Here is a 20,851-nt window from a genome sequence, read left to right as displayed (position 1 = left end):
AAGAACTTGAGTTTTGCAAGTTTGTTTCRCGTAAAAGATACGAGCTCTGTTCAAAAACAAAAACCCTCCTCTAGGGTTTGGTTTCTTTTTGCCCGTATATCTTTGCCCTGTCTTTGTCCCTTCCTTTACCAGGAGGAATATTAGAAACACACAWCTCCAGTTACTGTTTATTCTCTCACATCCATGGCAAACTAGCTATCTCTAAATTTTAAGCTGCTTTCCTCTAGAAAGAATCACAACAACAAAAGCTAATATTCTACCATCGTATCTCTTGGAAGATCACTGGGTTTTGAGAGRGCATTCAGCCTTACTGGCTCAGCCCATTGGCTGTTTATGTGTATGGTACCTGAACAGTAGCCTATTTATATTTTGGAAAAACAGTTGAGCTCTAAAATTGGAAACAGCTCGATGAATCCCAGTGCTGTCTATAAGATCAGAAAGGCATCTAGTATCTAATTGAGACTACTTAAAACTCTTTCCATCAGAGTACCTAAATGAAAAAAGCTTCATTTCTGATACCGTCTTGGGGAGGAACGATTTAAGCAAGAATCTACAGCATGTACTGGATTTTGTCGTCGTCTTTTTTTTTTTTTTTTTTTTCCCTGTGTGCACAGGAAGTTTTATTTCAGTATAGCTGAAACACAACTATTTCATAACCATTTTAATAACTGTTAGTATATGGTGAAGTAAAGCTTCCTTACTTTAAGTGCTACCTACCATTTGTATACCAGAGGAAATGGGTCAAACCATTCAACTAAMGAAAATAAATCTTAGGCTGTATATTCAGGTAGCAGAGAGCTGCTTAATAGAGAAACTGGAATTTGTGAGATGTTTCTTGCTGATTAGAGGCCAATATGGAGAGGAAGGTTTTCAAGATATAAAGAGTGGTCTCTGAGGTGGATAAAACAAAAATTTTTATTGAAAGGGAACTAATTTCCTCTCTGTGATCATACAGCCTTGAAGCTCTGAATGAGAATGACATAGGAGATGAAGGAGCAAAGAGTCTATCTGAAGTCTTTCCAAAGCTGACATCGCTGGAAACATTAAAGTAAGTTGCAAGGTTAAGTTTTAGAAAATTTTGAAAAGAAATGGATTAATCCTCGAGCCTAATGGATTGCGCCTTAACAGTTATGAGCACAAGGAACCCATGGGCCTTATAGACCATTTGGCGTATGGGCATATTTAGCCAGTACATTCATCAGAGAAATGGGTTAATCCTATAGCATTAGGGATTGTATAGTAACAATTTTCCATTTCCCTTCAAGGGCAGTAATTCATTTTTTTTTCCTACATTTGACCTAAACAGACTATGCAAATTACTTAAAAACAAAGTGTATATCAAATATTTTAAATACTTCAGGGTCTGTTTCAGGGAGAGCTGCCTCAGAACTTCAAGCAATGCAGACAAAACCAGGCCAAGGCAGCAAGCCCTTAAGAAAGGGAAGGACAAAGTGCAGAAGAAGACAGAAGGAAGAGAGTGAAGTAGCAATGGAGATCCTAGAAGAGCTCAGGTTGCTCCTTCTGATAGCAGTGAGGGAGTGGGATAGGGACAGGCAGTGCRTGTCAATCACAGCCTCACACAGTCTGGACCACCCTGTACAGTGGCAGCAGTGAGCTGAATTTTCTTTTCAGGAGGAATAGGTAGTTTTTGTTGTCCCCCTTATCCCTGTCTTCTATCCTTAGCAGCCTGCTGCCCTAGGTAACATTCCAGCTTTGCAGTCCTGTGCAATCAGTAGGCTTCTGAATGTATATGCTTTGTGTCTGGGTTAACACATGGAACGCTTCAGGCTTGTGTCAGTTTAGATGTTGGGATCTATTAAAGGGAAGGTTTTCTGTTCTCGTTCTGTCCTCTTTCCACTGCAGGTACAAGTTACTGCTCTAGTTTTTTCAGAAATGTTCCAAATTTAGCAAGAGGATAATGTTATTTGTAAGTTTCTTGAAATTCATTCTTATCTTGGATTCTAGATTAGAGAAAGGTCTCAAGTTAATAGTAGTTCAGAAGAGGCTTTATTTTACTATATTAMAGTTATATTTGATGTTTGTTAGAATAAATGTGCTCAACTAATAAAACCCATCTTATTTACTATAGCTTATCACAGAACAAGATAACAGATGTAGGTGCAGAGAAGCTAGCTAAAGCTCTGCCTTCCTTGTCTTCATTGAAGATTCTTAGGTAAGTAAGAGGTTGTATCCCGTTCAATTGTTTTGTACAACAAATCTCACTGCTTCTGTCAAAAATTACTGAACATGGAACAAAGATTCACACATTTTGTGACAGGCAAGCTTTGGACTTCATTCTTGCACAAAGCTCAGTCTCACTGCAAGTGGCAAGGCATGTMTTATAAGGACGGCTTGCATGTTTGACTTCCCTTCCTCTCATTTGCATGCCAGTCATTTCCAGACATCTGTCTTCAGGAAGCAAAAAAAGGTATAAGCAAGTGTAGACATACCAAAGTATATCTCAGGCATATAATAAGGACTATACCGACTTTTAAATTCTATTCAGAATACCCACAGATCAATAATGCCTGTACAAATGCTTACACAGGACCGTGATCTACTACTTGCTGAGTAAAATGCAGTGGCAGCAATGTGGTGGTGTGTGCTTGCTGGTACAAAACCAATGGTCCATCCTACTCCATTAAAATGTCTGGCATAGGGCTGAATGAAGAGTCTTAGAGAGAGATGTAAGAAACTTTAGTGTACAATTATGGAATAACTTGCTCACATGGAAATCCTATTCTGAATGCCCTTCCCCAAATCTTTGTGCTTTATCTTCTTGCAGATTTTTAATTTGATTTAATGTAGACAAAATATTCTCATTCATTTAGACCTATTTTTGTTGTATCTGTGTAAGCTGAGGAAGGAAGGTAGTTCTGTGCCTTAATTGATACAGAAAACATGAAACTTGTGTTTTAAAGATTAACTCCAAATAGATAAGCATAAATTGGAAGTTAARCTGTACCAACCCTATCTGCAATTCCTTGATCTAATAGATAACTAGTTTATTTTTTCCATTATTCAGTTGTGACTATACTGGTTTTGTTTTTTGCAGTTTGTACAATAATAGCATTTGTGATTTTGGAGCAGAAAATCTTGCAAAAATTCTTCCTGCAATGTCATCTTTAAGAGTGTTAGAGTAAGTATGAAATCTTCTGAGATGATCTAGGTTAGCAAAGTTGCTTACATTCTGAAAATTCGGATCTGTGCTGAGGGAAAGTAGAGAAGACAGGATCTGAGGAGGAAGCATTCTGATTTGTGATTATGTTTGGCTTAGAAGAGGCTGATCTTGGTTAAGATGTAAAGGTTGTGGAAAGATTAAAAGATGATGCCTGATGTGTATTTGCCTGAAAATACTATTTTTTGCCCCTACTGGATACAAACAATTCTGGTTTTCTGGACTGCTATTCTGGACTGCAGCAGCAGAGAATTTTTGAGAAGGCTGTTTTGGTTCTAGGGGATGTTGAAGACTTGTATTGTTGCTGCCTCTCAATTTTGGAAAGCTTTGTGTTATTCCAGCCTCAAGTGCTGAGAAAACATGCTTATGCTGGAGTCCAGATAGATTCAGTGGTTAGACAAGTTTAAGGAGCAGTTCACCATAGATTCTGTGGAGCCACTGGAGCTTTGGGTTTTTGGAAGCAGGGATCTATCCCGATTTTTTTCTTTTTCTTTCTTCCACCATCCTTAGATAAGCCTCTGTGATATTCCTGATACTGAATGAAATGTTTGATTGTACTGCTAGGTGATGTGATCTAAATTAGCAGATATGTTGGGTTTTTCTTTCCTCAGTGTTCAGTATAACAAAATAACTGATGTTGGAGCCCAAAAGCTGACTGACAGCCTAAGAAAATGTCCCCATATTAAGAATTTGCTGTAAGTTTCTTGATATTTTGTTTGTTGTGTCTTAGGTCTGTAAGTTAGCTTAGAATTCATGCTGAAGTTGTGTTCTGCATATGTCAGGTTTATAAGAGGCACAAAAAGGAAATTACCAAAATGCAAAAGTAGTCACAGAAATGTTACAAATGTCATCTCATTAATTCCCCACTGCCCCATGGGAAGCACATTTATCCAGCTTTAAGCATAGTTTGCACTGAGCTTCCTATTGTTCATCCCAGTGTACCGTCCTAGTGTACCTGACCCACTCTGGGCCACAGGACTTGGGTTTGAAGGATGAACCATGCATAGCCATCACTGGAGACTGAAGCTACCAGTGTACATTCAGAGTTGGAGAGTTTGACAGGAAGCTAAAGAATACTTAGGGAGACAGGACTGTAATGTGTCCTATAACCAGAGTCATCGGAGAGGTTTCTTTGTTCTAAAATAAAATACATTTTAATTTGTTCCACAGTTTAAATACTTCTATAGAACTATATTCGAAAGGGAAAGGGAACTTTTACAAAGAAACTATGAAACAAGTTATGCTTAAAATCTTTTTTCTTTATGAATTTGCTCTTACAGGATGTGGAATCCTACCATTCCCTATGGAGTTCTTGAACACCTTCATCAGTTGGATTCTAGAATTTGTTTGTAGATTCATTTGATCCTATAAAGGTAACTTAAACCCTAGCTCCATGAGACATTAAAATCTGTTTTGATGGCACATATCGATGCGTCAAACGTTCTATAGGTCCATAATGGGAAGAAATGATGTAGGCTAAATTTGGACTACAAATTTCAGGAGCCATCTTAATATTGCTGACTTTATTCCCGTTTTTCCCTCTTGTTCCTTTTTGCCTATTTCATGATTTCTTATGCTTAGAACTCACTGTCTCCAGAGGCTTGTATCATGCTGCTCTCTTTAACAAGCAGATGTAGGTGCACCTATTTTCTTTTTCACATAGATATACACCTGACACCATCTTGTATCACACTTCTGCAATTCTATTTCAGCATCCAGGACCTTGAATGACAGTGTCACATCTCTGTGAAGCCAGAGCTAACTGTACTGGACACTGCTGGCCCCTTTGGTATAGTCTGCCATTATCCAAGTTGGAACAGCTGAGGCTGGGGAGAAAAATTCTGTGCACAATGTGCTTATTGGCAGTGTGTGGTCCGATACTCTTCATCAAACCACATCTTTGCAGTTGCCCCAGCATGAACACTAAAGGGATCTGGAGCAGTGCTGGGCTAAGGCTTTGCAGTAGGCCTACAGAAAAGTTCAAGAACGTTGATAACAGCTATGGAGGATATTCTGTTTGATCTGTGATGAACTTGACTTCATTATAAATTCTGATGCAGACATAGTATTTAAAGCTCCTCTTAGTTAGAGGATAGCAGGCTTCTTCCAAAGAAGAATTCAAGGAGGATCACCAGACCTCTGAGGGGTATGAGGCACAGAGAATGGTGCAAGGTCATAGGAATTAGGATGTCTTTAAAATCTGGGAGCTCYTTTGAGAATCCTAATCTCTGAAATAGGCAGACTATTGCCATTAGAGGTTAGAAAGAATGGGGTGTGGTGCTGGACTTTTCTGCAGTGAGTTCTGAATTGTTGTTTTTCTCCCCTTTGTGGTTTTATCTTTCTGACTGCACTCAGAAGAGCTTTTCCTCCAAGTCTGGTCTTCTGCACCATGTCATAGATCTTCCCTGATTTTGTCCTGCTCTAGGATTAAACAATGTTTTGTCCTGCAGCTCCATTTCCAGACATGCTTTCTCTACCCTCCTCTGCTAAATCTGGTTTACCTCACCAGAGTTGTGTAGCAGCATTTGCTTTCACATGGAGACACAGGCTCAAAAGGGAATGTCAAGCCCATATGTGGTAATGTATGCCCATTCGAATGGCAATATCATGCCCAAAGCATAGTCTCCATCCAGGTCCTCACTTCTCTCTCTATCAGTTAGTGAACATGTATCAAACCTTGCTTAATGAGTTTGGTGAAACTTCCCTTTCACTTGAAATAGTGAGACAGTATCCCCCGATACCCCTGAGAGGTTACCCTGCTTCTCTGCTGGTTCTCCGTGAATTGCTGATTCTAACTAGTTTTACCAGGCACAGAAACAGCATCAAGGCATAGGTGGCTAAGTAAAGAGATGCTGCCTCAGTGGCACACATCAACATCAGATCAGTTCCCCTTTTCTCCACTCCATTCACCTTACATGCCCTATCTGCTTGGCAATAGTACTAGCAGACTGCAAGAGTGCTGCATGGGGAAGAGCAAACTACTCCTAGGACTCCTCCTAGTTCAGCCCAGTGACTGGCAGCTGGCCTGCTAACCTGCTGTTTTACGTTGCACAAAACTAAACACCTCTGTGTTCTTGTCATGTTTAATAGATGAGTTCTGTACGCCTAAGGGATTAAGTTTTATGCTGATTTTTAGTAAGACCTTTCACTTTTCTGTTGTTAATACAATTCCCAGCATCCGTTAGTCTCACCATGACACCGAGCCTATACTGGACCCAGAGCAAACCATTGTTCCCTACAGTCCTTGTTCTCATTCTATTTTTTTTGTAATTTGCCCACTTGCAACCACATTTACTTTGATTCTCCTTGCTCTGTCTCAAGGATCATAGAAATAATTGCACTGTGACCAAAGAACAGTTTGTTGATGATCAAYAGATTTGACTGCCCTGAGATTTAGGGGCTGAAGGAGCTACAACAGGCACAGGACATTATGGTTTCATCTAGTATTTTTACTCTCATTTTTTTGCCCTGTGCTCTCCCTTGCTCTTGAAAAATCACTCAGGATGCAACAGAGAAATGATACCAATAAAGAGGCAGAAGGCAGAGTAAACCCAGACACCAGAGGCTCTCCAGCTTTCTTTCAGAAAGCCAAATACGTATTGCAGAGGYAGCACCAGCTGCATGAATTGTGTTTGAATGGTCCTGGCAATGGCTGTGGCTGTCTATGGTTCCCTAAGCTGTGGAGCAAGCAAATGTTTTGCACGACTCTCACTCTCAGTGCACTGATCACAAGATGTAGACTTGGCTATTTATGTGGCACTGATTAGGCTGCAGACAGTGGAAGACAGGTGCCATATCAGCTCCACAGACTAGCTGAATATAGCAGCAGTGAAACATTGCAGTGTTCCTTAACTGCAGTGGTCCTTAGTGGTTGTCACATCTGCTTTACACACTGAAGGTCCTAGGTTCAAGCCCCAGTGGAACCAGCACCAGGAAATCTTTGGGAGGTTGGACTAGATGATCTCCAGAGGTCCCTTCCAACCTTACTGATTCTGTGATTCTGTAATAGCCTGCAGTACAACAAAGAAATGCCTTTGTCTTATTGGATGACTGTACATGGGAGAGAATACATTAGAGATGAACACTGCTGGAAACCTATACAAGCAAGGCTTGTTACAATTTCCAGTGTCTGTCACTCAAGGGTAGCAGGGAATAAGAATCTTCTGACCATGTAGATCAGCTATCAGTTTTCCAGTCCTGAAAATCACTGGCCACAGAGCAATGGCTGTCAGTGGTAGCAAGCTCAGCTCTGAGAATTGGTTACTCTTGGTCATTGGTTAGCTTTCACACCAAGCAGAAGATGTGTTTAACACAGATCTCCATAAGCAACTTCTTGGTCTTCCTAGTATTAGTATCTCCCTCTGCTGCTATTCTCTCCTGTTTGCAGTACATTTCTCTGATGTGGGTTAGCATTCATGTAATACCTGGATGTGACAAAACAGGCAAGCATTCATCTTCTTTAGCGCTGAGGATATGTAACAGCAGGAAGTCTGCATCTTATCTCCCAAAACTGAAACATTCAGCATCTATCAGTCACTGCCTTGTATTTCCAGATCACATCACACACACACACACACACACACACACACACACACACACACACACATATGATTTTGTTGATGTTAATGAGCATTAAGCTATTAGGTATGCATCTAATATTCTATTTTCATCATTTCACAGGTACCATAAAGGAAAGTGGAAGGTCTCCTCTGTATCTCTCCATCTTCTTTGCTGCTTTATGCATCAGGAAAAAAAGTGCTGATTTTCATGACAGTGGCAAAATGAAAAAAGTCATATTTGAGCTCCCGGGTGATTCTTGAAGCAAGTGAATAATAGAATTCAAATGTATAAAAGGTCTTTTAATATGCTATTCAAAGACTGTGTAGTGTATCCATTGAAGTGATGATGTAACGTCAAGTTTCAAAGATGAAAAGAACATCTGGATATTGCAATTACCATTAAATGTGAAGAGGAGTCACCAGCATATTGGTAATATAAAACTGCTTCCTTGATTCACCAAAGTGTAGGACTGCAAGCTGCTGGACCCGCCACATCTRAAGTAGTAATAGGTAAAACCTGTTTGTTTCATGGTGCCAGTGGTAGGAAGATATTTTCTTTCAAGTAAGTCTCTTGTTATTGGTTCCTTTAAAAAGAATGGGAAAATGAGTTGAAGAGAAGAAATGAATCAAAAATAGAAAACTACTAAGGATTTTTTCTGATGATATCATAGAAATCCAGATACTATAGAAAGTTTCAGTTCGTTGCACAAAAATCCTCCAAGTGACAATTTTCAAAGCTTTTTAGCTTGTCTAAAATGAGGTCTTTAAAGGTCTTTTTTAATTTTATAGTGAAAAAATGCACTTATATCAGTGTAAGTTACTAAGAAATGAGATTCTAAGTCACAAGAAACATGTTAACTAAAATATTTTTGCGTAGAACTTTGAAGAGCTGAAAACAGTAAGTTTGACTTCTGAGACAAATTTGTCTTCTCATTCATGTACGTGGACTGAGATTTAGTGTCTCACTTGTAGATGGTAACATAAATGTGCAAGCATCTATTGTACACTTGAAAGTGAAATCACTACCTTGTGCAGTTTGAGGCAGGAAGAATTAGGCAGTGATGGACAATAGCACATTTCAGAGTGTTAACGTGTGTCTGTTCTGCCAGCCTCAGTGCTCTATAGGCCAAGTATTAGTCCTGCTGACTCTAATAGCAAAGCAATTATCTCTCTTTTTTTTTCTTCTTTAGTTCAGTTCAGCTCTGTGAACACGGAGAGAATTCATAATCATATAGAAGCAGTTGTTAGGACCAGCATTCTGGTTCCCTGTCCAGTTATAGGCTGAAGACAGCAAAACAAGATTGAATGGAAATAGCTAGGAGTATTCTATATGCCTCGAAAACTGGGAAGAGAGATCTCTGTATGTCATACTGCTAGCTCAGGGTTARCTCAACAAACCCCTTGAAATCTCTTCTGCCATGAAGAATTGACAGAATCCTGACCAAGAACCTAAGMAAACTGACATCTTTCCACTAACCTCTTGAATACTCTGTTACTTGGTTTAAAACAGTTAACAGTTTAAACAGTTTTAAAACACAAATATTTATGTTCTTTCCAGCAAATTGTACTTCCCCGCTGAAATTTTAGTGCCTGCAGAATCTTGACAGCAGGGATGGAGGGTGGACAGATTAAAGAAGGAAGAGAGGAAAGTGTCTTTGAGATTGTTTGTTTCTCTTTAATCAAAGGAGAGCCAGGAGACAGACCTAGTGAGTGGAGGTAATAGTACAAGGGAGCAAGGTGAAAACTACTAGGCTGATTGTAACTGTAACTAGAAGATGACTGTTTTCTTCACTATCTGCATGGCTTTTCAAAGCCTAGCCAGAGCAATGCCACTTTACAGAAATATTCTGCAATTACTTCTCACTGTGGCTAAATTTGAGAATGTGCTAAACAAACACTAGGCAGGAGCTGTCTGGTCTGCATAAAATGGTGTTGGGTAAACTACTGTTCTCTTTCTTTGAGGTAGTATGAGAGGTATGTTTATAATGTACAGATTGTAAATTGTGATGCAGTGTTTTTAGTATTTTTAATACATCTTTCAAAATGTATTAATTAAAATATTCCTTCCTAGAGTAACTTGCAGTACTTGAAATTTTTTTTGATTTTTCTCTTTGAAACATGATGAAAGCACTGTTGGTTTTAAATGTAATGGTGTGCAAAGTGTGAGAGGGAAACAACTGGGTTCTACTAATTATTTCAGTGGTCTAGAAGTGGAGAAAATGCTTTCTTAACCGGCAAYGAGATCTTGTAATCCTAGCTGACAGGTCCTAAGTCCAGAGTCAGAAGGTGTAAAAGTGCTGCCTGAAGTTGCCAGCTTCAGGGGGAATGTTGCTTTTTATCATTTTAGCTACAAGTTTTCAGACTAATCAAGATTCAATGCCTGTATATTCTTGTAGCTCAAAGCTAATCCAAAGTGCTTCTTCAAATGAATGCCTTGTGTGCAGAAGACTGAATTCACTCTCCCCTCCTGCCAAAACCCTGCTGTAACCAAGTATGTGTTCTAAAAATCCCTGACTTTCAGGATGAAAAATGTAAATCCTTCTCTCCCTGTCCCCATCCTCTTTTTCTTAGATATGAAGATGTGGTAAAATGCTAAGACCTGTGTTATGGTGATAGTCCAGTATATTTTTAATTTAAATATTTTCCCTTTCCTCAAAATGTATGAAGCTGAGCTGTTCTGAGATACCAGAAATAYTGATCTAAGWTTCAGAGTCTTCTAAGTGATTTATTTGATGGGATTTGTATTGCTTGATCTGTGCATCATGTGGTATGGGAAAATACTAAACCTACTGCGGGAAATAATCACAAACCAGCAGATCCTACACCTATAATGATAGTTTGAACCATGGTCTTAGAATAGCATACATGTGACCCTGAATAATTAGTGTAAGCTGTCTCTGTGAACAGTAAAAGTTTAATTATATAGGCAGCAGGCCTGCCACCTTTAGGAGCAAAATTCTGTATTTTTTGTGTTAATACCAAATGGGCATATGAACAGAAGCTAAACAACTCCCTAAAATTTGTTTATTCTTTAAATATGTGCTTAAATGTGGATTTAGCTCCCTAAATCTGTTCTTCTATCCTAGAATATTACATCCTAAGTGACTTATCTCCCTGAATCACAGACCAGTGACTATCTATAACACAATGTTTGTCATTTTTTTTAAGCCTCTCAGCTGCATTTGACAGAACTTATCATGGAGAAATGCTAAGTAGCTCAAGGATAGTACTTCACATCTTACAGGAGCGGCTCAAAGTTGTGTCGGGGACACACAATATTGAAGACTGGGAGCAAAATTCTATTGTATTAGGAGTTCAAAAATGCTATCAAAGCAACACCACACTAAGTATGTGGGRAAAAAACAGACTCTAGTAAGCATGTTTAATGTCATTATTTCAAAGGGGATGTAGACTGTCATCCCCTTGTTCCCTTATACTAGTTGTCAAGAAGATGTTAAAGGGACTCGTGACACCATCTGTCTGGAGCTAAAAGTCTGAGCTGGGAGCTGAGGTTAGAGACACAGACTGCTGAAGACAGACATAAGGTATGGAGAGAATTCAACAGAAGTATGTTCAGTTCTGTTTTATCTGAAATGTTCTTGATGCATCAAGTTGGCTTAGGGTTTAGTTAAGACCAACAGTCCTGTGCAAGACTGCACAATTATGAAAATCAGCTTTTTCTTAAAAAAAAAAAAAAATGAAAATAAGACAAAACCAGTACAATACCTGTTCTCAGTAACTTTTTTTTTCTTTTTTCCACAATGTGTGGTTGCTGGTGTTTCATCCAGGTCTGGTTTTTAAAGTAGTTATTCATGGAGAAGGATTTCCGACAAGCTGGCCTTCTCAGCAGTCTGTGTGGAACTATTTGCAGGTACCTGTAAGAAAAATGGAATTTCCTGGAAAGCACATTTAAATTTTTTTCTATTCAAATGGGAAAGAAACAACCCCAATAAATGACTCTCTCATTTTTCATGGAAAAGGTCAGTCTTTATTGTATTGCTTTCACATCTGTACATAAGAACATGAGCTTAAACAATCTGTAAGTATCTTGTCTTAGGTAATGAATCCACCTGACATACAAAATTCGCTCTGTTCTATTTCAAAACTCACAATATAAACAAAATGTCTTACTAGCACAGTTCTTGCCATAATTCTGCCCTGAACAGAACCTCCCTTGCAGCCACTTCTGGATATATTCCCCTGAGCGAGTACTGACTTTGAACTATTGGCTGGTAGAGTCTTCAGTGTGCAACTGTAAAACTTGTTTAAGCAGTATGTAGAGTGTGTCCATTTACATGACATGATATTTAGTCAAAAGTTTATCACATCTGAGTAACATCTTGAATTTCTGTTACAAGAGAACACAGCTTTTTTTTCAGTCCAACCCAGAATTACCTATGGAAGCCCGATAGCGTACATGAATCACTGCAGTTAGTGCACACTCAGACGCAATGATCATAGGGAAAAAGTCACATCTGACAAGGTCTGATGACAACTCTTCCTGTTGTCCCCTTGTCCTTTTCATCTTTACATTTCAGAATATAATTTCTTTCCATGACTTGATCCAGTAACCTGGTCATATTCCATTTCAGGTGTTTAATGAATCTGTTTAAAAGAAAAAGCATAAGTAACCCTCTAGATCTGGACTGAACAGAGAAGTCACTATGTATGTTAGATACAGTACCATGCCATTTTTTCTTTAAAAAAAAAATYAAAAACTTTTCTATGAATAATTCTTTGAGAAGTAAAGGACTGAACAACCTCTCACTGAAACTAATGTAAYAATTCCCAATAGTGTTAGAGCACATTAGCCCTTAGTGCAATTTTCACAGACATATGAAAATATTAGTGTGAGGTGTAAGAGAATATGCTGTCAACCACAGTCCATTAGGTCTGTTGTTAAGGGTTGTTCTTAGGAGAGGACAACCAGCCCTGACATCCAGGGGGATACTCTATTTTATGCTATGTTTGATATCCTTACACCTTTTTTTTTTTTCCCTTAAAATTGATTTTTGAATTGGGTACTGTCTCTTAAGCAGATGCTATTCATTAGATCATTAAYATTTTTGTATAATTATGAGTTAAACTATGTAGTCTCTACATTTGATGTAGCCTCTGACTTTGGTCACTCTTTTTTTTTCCTTTAGAGACACTTTGTTCAAAACATTTTGGATCCACCAATAAATAGTTATGGAACTAAATAACATGACATTCTCGGTTTTGGTGACAAAACCAAATTGCTGTTAAAATGCTTTATCACAATATACCTAATGTGCCTTGGTTAGGTCAAAGTATCTGACAGCTGTTAAAAATGTGGGGTTTTTTTCCCCCCCATCATCAAAAGTAAACCCTRTACCTGAAGAGCCTTTACTTTTAGGCAGCAGCAGAAGTGTGGATTATGCAGGTGCTGGGCAGTGGTGACAGGATCATTTTGGTCCTGTGATCCTACGCATGAGCTATTTAATGTAGTGTAGAATGGCACAGGTGTGTTTGGGGCATGTTTGTGAGGTGTGAGTCTATGCTGCAGAAGAGCTGTCAAGGAACAGGAGCCCAAAAGCAGCCCCCGCTGCCTGCAGCTGAGAAAGTCTAGGCTGTGTGACTGTGCTGTGTGGAGCTGGTCTCTACAAGGACCATTCTTCCCTCCTTCCCCTTTTACGGATATTATAGGCTTCCTGCACAGAGCATAAAGGCGGGGGATGCTCYGCAGTAAATTTAGGTAGTTCATCAGGTCATAAGGGAGAGGAGGTTGTGGTACAAAGCCATAGCTGGGGAGCTTAAGAGACCTCCTAACTGATCTGCTTTGATTATGGGGCTCTACCAGAAGGCTGTCACTGGGCTGCAGGGCAAAATGCGGCCTCTCTCCTTGCCCTTTGCTTTCTGTACTTGAAGAGTGGCTCAGCAGATCATATGTCACACCAGCCAGGCTGTCTGGCACAAGAGGTGCTGATGCAAGAGGGCTGCCACAATGTGACATTTAAGGTGCACAAGACGTAACAGAATATATGAGGAGTCTGAATAAAGAATCAAATGTGATTGTCACATGTTTTGGATGAGCAAGAACAAGAACAGATTGAGGAACCGTGTATCATTACAGGAAGCCATAAAGCAACCAGATTGCCACAGAATTGGGGAACAGGTGCTTTTATGGTCTGAAACCTGATTAAAGGATTGGATGCAAAGGACAGGGCTTAGTAGGAGAAAAGTCAGCAGTAGGGTCTCCCAGGAACCAGTTTTACTCATCAGCATTATCAGTGACTCAGAGAAGAGAATGAACAAAGAAATCTCCAAGCTTGCAAAAATAAGCTCTTTGACATACTCAAATGCTGTACTGATGGCAAGGAACTCCAGAAGGACCTCATAACAATGCAGGAGTGAGCAAAAGGTGGCAGGCAAGTTTTAACTTAGATTATGTAATMTAACACAGTTACAGACAAATAACCTACACCTGCCTACATGACACTGAACTTAGAAAGAAAGATTTTGGCATCACCATTAACAGGTATCTGAGGACAAGAAGGAGGCACTCTGAAATGTGCAGTGGCACCCAAAAAAACCAACAAAATTTTGGTCGTCATCATCATGAGGGATATTGAGAACAAGACAGTGAGTCTTGGTTTTATACAATTGTATAAACAATAGATTATACAATTGTACACTTGGTACAACTGGTTGTAGAATAGGTTGTACAATTTGACCATATTTCAAGAAGAATGTAAAAGAGCAGAGAAGGTGCAGAGAACAACTATAATGGTCCAGGGGAGAGAGCAGCTCATCTCAGCCTCAACAGGTGGTAAAAAAAAGGGATTAGAAAACAGGCCCATAAACAGTTGCTAAAGGAACTGAGCATAAATGTGCCCTCTAACACCCTAAATTCTAGTGTAGTGGATTCTGGTARGTGTGTGGGAACAGACTGCAGATCTTGGTTAGGTTCATGTGTTTTCCCAAACATCTGCCGCTGCCAGAGGCAAAACATGGCACTAGGGGGACCAGAGATCTGACTCATGACTTTTCTTATGTTCTTATGCCTGCTGCTTATTGTAGCTGGTAAGACAGGACCAAAAGCACTTTTGTGTGCAATGAGGTATTTCAATCAAGTGTTTATCAGCTACAGTACCTGTTAACAATAAGCATATGCTCAAAAACCTTGTTACTTAAAGCAGGAAACAAGAAAAGGGGAAGCAGCAGTTACTCACTTGGTATCGATCTAATTACTTTAGAAGCTGAACTAAAAACTCTGCTGTACAGTGGACAGCTCAAAGAGACTTTTAGTATTCTACACTGAGGATCAAATCCTCTTCTGGTTTAGAAATAGCACGCAAAATGTTTTGGGTCTCCAGAGCAAAGCATAAAGCTGTCTATTGAAGGCTTCAAATATTGCTGTAGGGCTGCTAGTCCAAGACTGTAATTTGTAGTGGCAGATATTAAATGGTGTGTGAATGATATAATTGACCAGAATATTCAGCTGATTTAAAAGTCTGTTCATCAAACTTTATTTGAACCTAATTTTCAACAATGGAAAAAAAATAGAAAAAGAAAAGCTAGCAAGTCTTTTTAAGTTTTGGAACTATTCAATACCCTAAAGGATAACAGTAAGTATCTAACAGTACGTCTACCAATTTGTAACTCTACCATGAAAAAAAGAGGCTCCATCATGCTATTTTTGTTACTTCTCTCTAGGAAGTTTCCATTCCTCACAACTCAGACTGAAGCAAAGGAAATGTAGTGACTCGGTTTTGCATCCTGACATTGTCTACTTTCTGATTCCTGACTCTCTGAAAGAGTATTTTGGATATCATGGCCTATCTTGGCTATATTGCCCAAGCAATCCTCAGCCTTCATGGCTTCAAAAAGTATGTAGGTTAAAGAAAGTCGTAAGTCTATTAACTTATCTAGAGCGTTACCCAGAAATAAATCATTCAGAACAGGTCATTATTCTCCATTATTTCCTATATATGGCTGCCACTAGTCTTTCCCCTTTCTATCACAGTTAATTCTGTAGCTGGGAGCCTATGACAGTTCTCATAAGAGGGGAAGGAGGGTCCCCCCRTGCTGAACAGAACGTGGTGAAACACAACCTGCTTCTACTCCATGTTCTTTGGCAAAAGAGGAAATTGCTCCTTACCAATAAGGGGGGAAAAAAAACTTCCTGAGCTGAAAAAAAAGTTGAGTAGGTCATTCTCCATATCAGGTCATAAAACTGATGTTTCTCAGTATCCATTTCCACAGAAAGAATAAGCTGGCAAAATCTATGGCAAAAGAAGATCCCGAGGATTGGAGCRTCCGAACCAACCACTGATCATGGCTGAACTGTTCCTTCTCATTTCTGTTGATAGCACTCAAAACCCTTCTACCAGACTGTGGAAGGTCAGATTTTTTAGTTCCTTCAATATCCAGCAGATGGTGAAGTTTCTACTAATGCTTGTGGTTTCTTTGAATGCTTAATCTCTTAATTCTAGGGAGAAAATATACACTACTCTCTATATAAAGAGAATGTGGTTTGTCAGTTAAATGACTACATTTGTGCCAGATTTTCTTCAAGTTTCTTACACCTGAAAGAGATACTGATCTTCCTGCATTAGGGTATCAACTCCACAGCTTTCAAAGGCTTTGATTCTGTAAAGAGTTTCAATACAGCTGCTAGGCCTTTTTAATGAGTGAAAACCAATTGAGTGACAACTTGAAAACTAGAGAGGACATATGTTACAAATATGTTTGTGTCCTCAGAGGAGACTATTAAAACTATTCAGCTATATTTTCCAAGGCTGTGGCCAGACAAACTACTTAAGCTTATGTATCTGGAAAGAGAAAGAAGGTTTATAATTTTCCCTAAAGAAATGGGAAGACTTAGTCATTACTGTGTACAATTTAATTCTTTGGGACGGTCATTCTCCTTATAAATGAGAACCATTATGAAGGGATAAAGGGGAAGAGTTGAATTGGCCAAATACACAAACTAAATTTCTCTTAAAAAAATACTCCTTTTTGTTATTTCAGGATTATTAGTTGCCACCTGAACTATAGTGTCACTATCTTCCCGAATGAAAACAAACATGAATTAAATTTGATTCATTTCTTAATTTCTCTGATGGCTTAAGACAGATAATCGGCTCTTGCTACCTGCTATTAAAGCAAGTTGATTAGAGTAAATTTCACTTTTGTGATGAAGAACAACAGAAATAAGACCTTTCTTCACAATTTAGTCTTCAAAATCACTTGTGGGCTGCGGCTTTTACCCAATGAAATACTCAGGCCTTAAGCATTTCTGTTCTATATTAGAAGTCTCTTAATTTTCTATGACTCATTTTAATCTATGATGTTATTAACAGCAGGTTTTAGAAAACTGTTTTAAAAATCTGCCTCCTCTATTGAAATACATAAATGAATGTATTTGGTAGAAAATACCTTAAGATCGTGCATGCTGTGATTAATAAGTTTGAGTGGTCAGTTCATCAGTTAACCGAGATTTTGTCTTCCTTCCATTTAGGATGGAATTCTTGCTAACAGTAGCCAGAGCACAATAGTCTCTTTACAACAAATCTACTAGGTGAGTTTGAGCACACAACTGCTTTTAATTTTAATAACACCTAAGCATTCAAAACACAGGTCTAAAAATCAAAGCTATTGCTCTTAATCCTATTGTTACCGTAACTGGTATAAAAGACAACTGGTCTGTATCACGGGGTCAATCTGTTTGTTTCCCATTCTTTTAACATAGAGATTTCTGTGAATGAGAAAAACATACCGAGAAATGGGAAGGTAAAATAAGTAACTGATCGCTTACGTGTATTGTTTTTAAGATTCCAAGTCTAAAGGGAAGAAGTCAGGAGGTGGATTTGGATGTGCTTTTGTATGTATTTGACAGCGCTAGTGATAACATTCTTCTGATCCGTTCCTTAGAGAGAGGAAACAGAGACACGAGGGAGTTAAACTTACAGAACACATCAGTAGCAGACATGGGAAGGAATCCCGCACGATTATTTCCACCTCCACTGGCCTGATGTTTCTCATACAGACTGAGCCTTCACTCTAATTGGCACTATTTTGGTGAGCTAGTGAACTAAGCTATTTCTTTGACTGATTCAGGATTTAGATACTGGCATATAGCAGAAGTGCTGAGTCATAAGCTTTTGAGTGCTGGATTCTGCGCATCAAGGACATTCATCATAATTCACCTTGATGCAAAAATATATGTAATGTCTGTACTGTATTTCCTATTCATTTTTTATTGTTGATTACTTTTGCTCATTTTTTTCTGATTACTTCATGATGAGTCACATCTAATTTTAAGACAGTACAAGAACAGTCACATTATATTATTCCAAGGGACACTTCAGCTAAAAATCTAGATGACACGAGCAAGCTAAATTTGCTCAAATTACACAGACAGATTTCTCCATTTGAATAGGATAGGAAGCTGCTTCAAGCTGCTTAGTTGTCTATCCTCAACCTCTGCTACCAATTTAATCATGACTATTATGCTCAGAAATCTGGCCATAATTTTGTTTCTACTGAGTTTCTTTATTCAACTAAGGTTTTTTGTGCAAGAGAGAACTCTCCTGATCCACATACTCTTCTACTTTTACATCTAAATAAATCAGATCTAGAGGTTTCCTCTCTTTGTTTCTCTGTTCATGTAAGCCACATAGCTTCTAGGTGGAAAACATCAGTTACTAATGCAAAGACACCACCAGATTTCAGCTAAGGCTAATCATAGCTTTTTGGTTGTTCTCAGTAGTCACTGGTGAGTCACATGAAGAACACTCCTCTTATATGCAGAAGAGTAATGCCTGTATATTTTTCAGCTATATATAAAACGGAGATCTATTCCTCCTGCAGTGTCTTGTGAGTCCTCAGTACTTCTGGTCTAAGCAAAGAGAGCAGGTGGACAGCGTGCCTCAGTTGATGGGTAGACAGGTGAACCCCCATACAGAACTCAAGTCACTACGCAGTGGATTTAATCTTCCCTTTCAATGCCTCATTTCTGGTCTCAAAACAGAATCCACAGTTCTGAATTAAGAACCTCCTTTTCTGCATGCATTTCTAGGGAACTGAGGAAGATGACTGCCACAAAACAGTAAAGAACTCTATAACCAGGCTATTAACATAAATTCCTTGATATGAAGACATGCAGAGTCTTTGCCTAGTAGTTAAATAATTATGCAATTTGTGGCCTGGTTGTTGAATAAATAAATATACTTGAATATATAAATAGATGAAGCATAATAATGTTATCTTTTTGCTCTCTAATACTTGATCTAAATTTAAGGATTTTTGATTTGATTCTCAATGAAAACAGCCTAACATGACAATTTTAAAATTAAAGGTTCAGGGCTGCAGGTGGTACTTGCCCAGGGCTCCACTGGCTCCAGTGAAAGTATGGACTTCTGAGCTTTGTGAAGACCTCTGCTTTTCGATTTCTACATTTGTGAAGACTTCTACATTTTGATTTCTATGTATAAATGTGACATGATCTTACGGTGAAAATATCAAGTAGTTTGCAAAGCTTCTTATCCTATTGAAAGAAACAGAAGTTGTAAGAAGCCCATTTATGTGCACTGAACAAGACTGAGCTCAGATTCCGTGCTCTGCTAAGCTGTGTGTTTATGTAATAGAAAAAATCCACTAGAGTAAGATAGTATGACTGTTTTTCTCCTTGGGTCTTCCTGAAAATTAGATGCAATCCATCATGACAAATTCCAGTCAGGAAAAAAAAAGTGAGAAGAAAAATAAAGCATTTTTTTAAAATCTCTGTAATAGTGTTGGAGTAATAATATTTGGAGTTTAGAGAGAGGTATTTTGTAGGGGGGGGGGAAGAGAGTTACGGCTTTTTAATATGCTCACCAAAGATTTTGTTAAAACTTTCATTAATTATTATGAATTTATTTCCTGGAAGACAGGGAATGTGGATTTGAAGGTGACCAACAAAGGTCTCCTATATTCTGAGCATGTATGCTGTTTGCTGAAATTAAAAGGGATACAAAGAGGAGACAGTCACAAAAGTAATCAAGTGTGTTTTGTGGAGAGGTCAGTTCTGTTTCAAGTCTTCTGTGCTAGCAGAAGTGCTAGTAGTAACAGATCTGTTCCCCCTCCCCCTACTTCTTATGCTCTCAAGTGCCCTCAGCCAAGCTCTGCTTAGTTGTGTGGAGGGGGCACAGAGGGAGTACTACCAATATTACTCCAACAACACCAGTTTCCATTTTATACCTTCCAAAGCATGGAACAAAATCTGCTCCCATTACTTTATATGTGACCTTAATAGAAATTTCTATGGATACAATTCTAACTTGTATGAAGGACAGCACTGCAGGAAAGGTAGTTTTTTTAAAATTAAAACTTACTAAAATAGCTTAATATTAAATCAGACTTGTCTARTATGCCTAAAAAAGATATATTTGCAACTTTTCAACAGAATTTCTTGCTTCTGTATTTTTAAATAGAAAATACAAAACTATCCTGAATTTATTTTCAAATTTAGAGCCAATATTTTGCTGAAAATTCTACTGGCAGATTTGTTAACATATTCTAATTTAAACTGTGAATGTTTTGATTAACATACATTTGGCACATAGAGTCCTAGCTGGAAATTGTGATTCCCTTCCCAACTGCATTTCAATGTTCTAAAATCCTAAATCCTTACAACATTTTCAGGGTCTTAGTATAACTCTGAACCATAACAAACTCTCATGCTGTGATTAATATGAATTAATATAAAAAAATGGTGAATTGTGTAGGTTTATTATTATCCAAGATACAGTTTTTAAAGGGCCTCTGTTTAAGATCTATTTCTGGCTAGAGAATGCTTTATGAATTTTTGATAATTACCCTGAATTATCATTTAGATTCAGAGTCAGGACACTTTTAAGGCCTGATTAGCAAAGTTGTCGACCAACTGTAAACGTAATACCTAGCTATAAGAGCGGCAGTGTGGCTCAGTACTGTGAAAATTACTGCCGAGGGAAAAACACTATCTTCACCATGCAGCAGAGGACAACAGACCGCAGCCCCGACCGGCTCCTGCGCTGCGTGGCTAGGGCCGCCCGGCCGGCGAGCGCCCGGGGCTCCCGGGGGGCGCGCGGCGAGCCGCGGGACTGCGCGCTGAAGCCAGCCCGGGCCC

General features: G+C 38.7%; 2 protein-coding genes and 1 long non-coding RNA gene across 5 annotated transcripts in view; 2 read left to right on the top strand and 1 right to left on the bottom strand.

Annotated features, from left to right (window-relative positions):
- Window positions 1-8,380, top strand: part of CIITA (class II major histocompatibility complex transactivator) — a 28,683-nt gene extending 20,303 nt beyond the window's left edge. The window contains exons 15-20 of the mRNA XM_085303217.1: window positions 956-1,048; window positions 2,090-2,173; window positions 3,056-3,139; window positions 3,790-3,873; window positions 4,459-4,551; window positions 7,859-8,380. Of these exons, the coding sequence (XP_085159343.1) occupies window positions 956-1,048; window positions 2,090-2,173; window positions 3,056-3,139; window positions 3,790-3,873; window positions 4,459-4,531 (418 nt within the window). The 3' untranslated portion in view covers window positions 4,532-4,551; window positions 7,859-8,380. The remainder of the gene's footprint in view (window positions 1-955; window positions 1,049-2,089; window positions 2,174-3,055; window positions 3,140-3,789; window positions 3,874-4,458; window positions 4,552-7,858) is intronic.
- DEXI (Dexi homolog) overlaps window positions 8,300-20,851 on the bottom strand; it is a 13,345-nt gene continuing 793 nt past the window's right edge. Inside the window, exons 2-3 of one of the 3 annotated variants that reach the window (XM_085303247.1) lie at window positions 11,464-11,612; window positions 8,300-8,321 (exon numbers count right to left, since the gene is read on the bottom strand). The gene's annotated coding sequence lies outside the window, so the exon portion shown is untranslated. Of the gene's footprint in view, window positions 8,322-11,463; window positions 11,613-11,708; window positions 12,343-17,518; window positions 17,630-20,851 lie in introns of those variants that run through there. The other 2 variants (XM_085303230.1, XM_085303238.1) reach the window with 2 other exon arrangements.
- LOC146601719 (uncharacterized) lies at window positions 15,934-17,763 on the top strand. Its single transcript, XR_014895614.1, has 3 exons — window positions 15,934-16,101; window positions 17,222-17,281; window positions 17,635-17,763. It is a non-coding gene; the product is annotated as an uncharacterized LOC146601719 (long non-coding RNA).

The sequence above is a fragment of the Rhea americana genome, unplaced genomic scaffold, assembly GCF_003343005.1.
Source record: "Rhea americana isolate MKP2758 unplaced genomic scaffold, rheAme1 scaffold_10, whole genome shotgun sequence".
Classification (NCBI taxonomy): Eukaryota; Metazoa; Chordata; class Aves; order Rheiformes; family Rheidae; genus Rhea; species Rhea americana.
The sequence above is the reverse complement of the archived record's forward strand: the minus strand, read 5'-3'. Positions and strand labels throughout refer to the sequence as shown.